Source organism: Palaemon carinicauda, chromosome 6 (assembly GCF_036898095.1).
Source record: "Palaemon carinicauda isolate YSFRI2023 chromosome 6, ASM3689809v2, whole genome shotgun sequence".
NCBI lineage: Eukaryota > Metazoa > Arthropoda > Malacostraca > Decapoda > Palaemonidae > Palaemon > Palaemon carinicauda.
The window spans coordinates 164,421,373-164,426,372 of NC_090730.1; the positions used below are offsets into that span (position 1 = coordinate 164,421,373).

At 35.2% G+C, this 5,000-nt stretch overlaps 1 protein-coding gene across 1 annotated transcript in view; it reads right to left on the reverse strand.

The window, feature by feature from the left end:
- LOC137643324 (uncharacterized) overlaps nt 1-858 on the reverse strand; it is a 9,290-nt gene extending 8,432 nt beyond the window's left edge. The window contains exon 1 of the mRNA XM_068376160.1: nt 713-858. Within this exon, the coding sequence (XP_068232261.1) occupies nt 713-858 (146 nt within the window). The remainder of the gene's footprint in view (nt 1-712) is intronic.
- Nucleotides 859-5,000: the final 4,142 nt, after the last annotated feature.

Sequence of the window (5,000 nt, forward strand, 5' to 3'; positions counted from 1 at the left end):
AATTACGGTCGCCTGTATCTTACTGAAATACGGCTGAGAACAGTTTATTTCTACGGTGTATTTCCGATTAAAATTACGACTTTTTTAACAGTGTAATTTCAACAACAATATAATCGTTATAATAACAAACTTATTTAAGCCTAAACCGATTAATAATAAGATATTCTCGTAAAGACACGTGCCACACGCGCGCCCTCTATCTGGCATCATTTATCATCTGGTTATCAAAGGTTGCCAATTATCGAATTATAGACTCACTCTTTCCCTTGTCCTTGCAACCTCACGGGATTCAACATGCGTGACTTTATTGGATTCTTATGAGGTGAAATATCAAAATATATTCGATAACGAACTCCCACAATGCCTTGGCCTTGAGATCTTCACGTGGGTTGCGCAAGGAGTAAAGAGTGTATTGCGCACTGCGCAGGGGGATAGAGCCACCATTGCACCTCACGTGGTGCAATGAATGTTTTTAAAGGTCGGTCATAAATGTCATAGGTAAGGAACAATGCCCAATAGACTGACTATATATTCATATTTTTCCCTGTTGGAGCCCTTGGGCTTATAGCATCTTGCTTTTCCAACCAGGGTTGTAGCTTAGCCAGTAATAATATGGATAGCGCCAGAGCCCCCTCCAACCAAGCTAGGACCAAGGAGGGCCAGGCAATTGCTGCAGATGAATCAGCAGGTAGATCTATAGGCTTCTACAAACCTGCCAACCTTATCTGCCAGGGATGGTGAGGTTGCAGACACTACAAGAAACTGTCGAGCTTGAGCGTGACTTGAACCCTTGTCCGATAGATCGCTAGGCAGGGACGTTTCCAATAGACCACCATAACCCTCAAGTACCTTGATCATTGCTTGGACCTGCAACTGACATTAGCAGTCTGATGGGAAGGGCAATGGTCTCAATGAGGCGCGAAAAGCTCTTTCCAGAGTTGCCATTTTGGCCTTTTTCAGGCCCCCAAACCCTTCAAATTTGACCTTTTTTAATAAACTGGTTGGCCTTTAGTAATATGAAAAAAAGGCGGGCCTTGAATTCTATATAATTGACCTTTTTCTACTGATGGTGTGGCCTTTTAAAGCTTTTGTTGATTAGAATTTGGGCTTTTCTCATTTAGAAAACCTGGCAACTTTGGTCAAGAGTGAGTGTGTGAGAAGAGGAGCCATTGACCCTTAAATATTAAATGATTTGATATAGAATTTTTCCACGCGATGCTGAAAATACAAATGAAGACACTCGGCTATGACGCGTGTTAGAAGAGAATGGTGTCAAAGGGTTAGGGTCTGAAGTCTATTATTTCCGAATTATAGCTCTAAGACGGACGTCTGTTATTGTATCACACGGGTGAAACTGCGCAGGCGTACTTTTGCCGCATTTTCTCCCCCTACCCCCCTTTAGGGTTGCGTCATTCGAACCCATGATGTTGTTAATAGTTTATATATGACATGTCTGTTTTGACGTTGTTACTTATTTTAGAATGATTTATTGTTAATTTGTTCTCGTCAATTATTTATTTCCTTATTTCCTTTCCTCACTGGGCTATTTTTCCCTGTTGGAGCCCCTCGGCTTATAGCATCTTGCTTTTCCAACTAGGGTTGTAGCTTGGATAGTAATAATAATAATAATAAAACGACGAATAATGTAATGTAATGTGATGTAATGCAAACTTGATACATCATTGCTAAGTAAAATACTAGTGCTTAATGACTAAAATGTTTTTGTTAAAGATTCCCTATCCCTTGTGGATAAGGATAAGAATAAGAATGAGGCTAATAGGATAAAAGGTAACCCTTACGTGACACTACTTTTCCGTCCACTTAGTTTTATGGCGTTTCGGTCAGGAATTGGGTTCACGGACTGCAGGTTTGCAGTAGCATGTGGCTGGCCGGAAGGGCCAGGCAGTCAAAAAAAAAAAAAAAAAAAAAAAAAGGACCAGGCAGTAAAAAAAAAAATAGGGTTAGGCATTAAAAAATAGGCCAGGCAGTCTGAAAAAGAAAAAGAAAATAAGGACAAGCAGTGAGATAAAAAAGAAAATAGAGCCAGGCATTGTATGAAAAAAGAAAATAGGGTCAGGCAGTCTAAAAAAAGAAAAGAAAATAGGACCAAGTAGTCTAAAAAAAAAAAACAATAGTGCTAAGCAGTCTGAAAAAAAAAATGAAAATATCGTCAGGCATTAAAAATATGGGACAGGTAATCTGGAAAGAATAGAGGGCCCAAGCAATATACAAAGGACAAAGAGCCAGGCAATCTAAAAAAAAAGGCTCAAAAAATGTAAATAAAGATAAAAGCTCCACGCAATTAAAAAAAAAAAAAGGCCCATGCAATTTAAAGAAAAGGGAAAAGAACCAGGCAGTTAGAAAATACTCTGATGCTTCTAGAAGTAGAGGACGGTAAAGTAGGCATTGAAACGAAAGAAAAATTTTTAATTTTTTTTTATGTTAGTGAGGTAATATTTGAGAAGGATTATTAGAAATTTGGTAAGATTCCATTTGTATAGTCTTGTTTGCTGATTTAAATATTCTTAGAATACTTTATTTTAATTGTTCTTTTCTATTGAAGTTTATTTTTATCCTTATTTCCTTTCCTCATTGGGATATTTTTCCCTTGGGCTTATAGCATCCTCCTTTTCCAACTAGGGATATAGCTTAGAGGATAATAATAATAATAATAATAATAATAATAATAATAATAATAATAATAATAATAATCTGTGTACGCTATTTTACTCTGTCACATTATGATTTTATATTCTGGCTTGTGTTTCTTGATTTCCTTGCATATGACTATTTTCTTCTGTACAGGGTTGATTAGTAGCTTATTATTATTATTATTATTATTATTATTATTATTATTATTATTATTATTATTATTATTATTATTATTATGGTGAGGAGGACTTGTGAGAAACCTGTTTGGGAAGAGAGATGAAAGGAAGGCAGAGAATTAGGTGGCGAGATAAGGTGAAGGATGACATGGAGAGAAGAGCTTTGCGGAAGAGGATGCATTGGAGAGAGCGCATCAGGCGACCGACCCCTTTATGTAGTAGGAATAACGGTGGGAAATAAAGAAAAGTAGCTTGTTTCATCAGAATGAGGAAATATTTTTGCGTATTAATAATAATGATGATCATAATAATGGCGCAAGTATATTTCATATTTGTTGAAGTAAATTTTGATTGTGATGATTACACTGCTCTTTGAAGTTTACCCTTGCCGAGATCCAAACAGATTTAGATATTTTTTTGCAATGTCAGCTTTATTTACCCTTGAAATATTTTTTACAATGAAGCTACTGAGAAGCCAGAAATATCACGATCCCAGGGGAATTGATAAAAAAATCTGACAAACAAATATAATCTAGAGTATTTGTTGGACTTAATGAGAAAGAAGGGTATATTATTATTATTATTATTATTATTATTATTATTATTATTAATTGCTAAGCTACAACCCTTGTTGGAAAAGAAGAATGCTATAAGCCCATGGGCTCCAACAGGGAAAATAGCCCAGTGAGGAAAGGAAACAAGGAAAAATATTTCAAGACCAGTAACATTAAAATAAATATCTCCTATATAAACTATAAAAACTTTTAATAAAACAAGAGGAAGAGAAATAAGGTAGAATAGTTTGTCCGAGTGTACCCTCAAGCAAGAGAACTCTAACCCAAGACAGTGGAAAACCATGGTACAGAGGCTATGGCAGTACCCAAGACTAGAGAATAATGGTTTGATTTTGGAGTGGCTGTCTCCTAGAAGAGCTGCTTATATTATTATTATTATTATTATTATTATTATTATTATTATTATTATTATTATTATTATTATTATATTCTTGCAGTGATAAAGAAAGTACACTAGAACCTTTGTTTTCTTATCATTGTTCAAAAAACTACGATCGTTTATGGGAGATAATCAACCTCAACCCAACGGAGAATTAAGAGAACACAAAACTACATGCAATAACAGCATCACTGTACCACAAGTGTCGCTTCTAATGAGGCTTATTTGACGTCAGTTGGAGTAGAGTAACCCCATAAAAAACCCTTGATAAGCCTTGATAAGGCAGATAAAAGAGGGAGCTACTCTAACTAGATATTAATCCTATTATCACTAAGAGGCGTATCGAGTTGCGGGGGCCACTAACAAACGATATGATTGTTTGACAGCTGGCAATGACAAGAGGGTTAAAAGAGAGATATCTTATTAAGAAATTAAAGCAATTGTAGATAAGGTTCATATGCTTTTGATTAAGGCTGCATTTTAGGCCGTATAGGGTTTGGTATATTTTCTCATAAGTTTAGGATAATTAGTCGTTCGCTATGAGGTTAATGAGAGGCGCGCTTGTTTTTAGGGAATTCTATCTTAAAATCTTTTTTTTTTTTTTATAGATTCTCATGTTCAGAATGATAATTACTTCAAATTTCACCAGGTCATGTACTACGCATTGGAGGCGAAAATGTTTTATGCTTGCGTATGTACTCCCAAACACCCACATTTATATATGTGTGTATATATATATATATATATATATATATATATATATATATATATATATATATATGTGTGTGTGTGTGTATATATATATGTAAATATATATGTGTATATATATATGTATATATATATATATATATATATATATATATATATATACTGTGTGTACATATATAATATGTTATTATTATTATTATTATTATTATAATAATTAGCCAAGCTACAACCCTGGTTGGAAAAGTAGGATGCTACAAACCAAATGGCTCCAACAGGGAAAGCAGCCTAATGAGGAAAAGAAATAAGGAAATAGCAAATAAACTATATATAAGATTCTTGACCATGATGTGTCGTACTAGGGTTTAACGTTTAAGGTTTAAAGGCCACTCCTGAATGGCAGAGGCAAGGGACAATGCCCCAGAGACTGACCATATATACACATGATCAGCGCTCAAGCCCCCTCTCCACCCAAGCTAGGACCAAGGAGGGCCAGGCAATGGCTGCTGATGA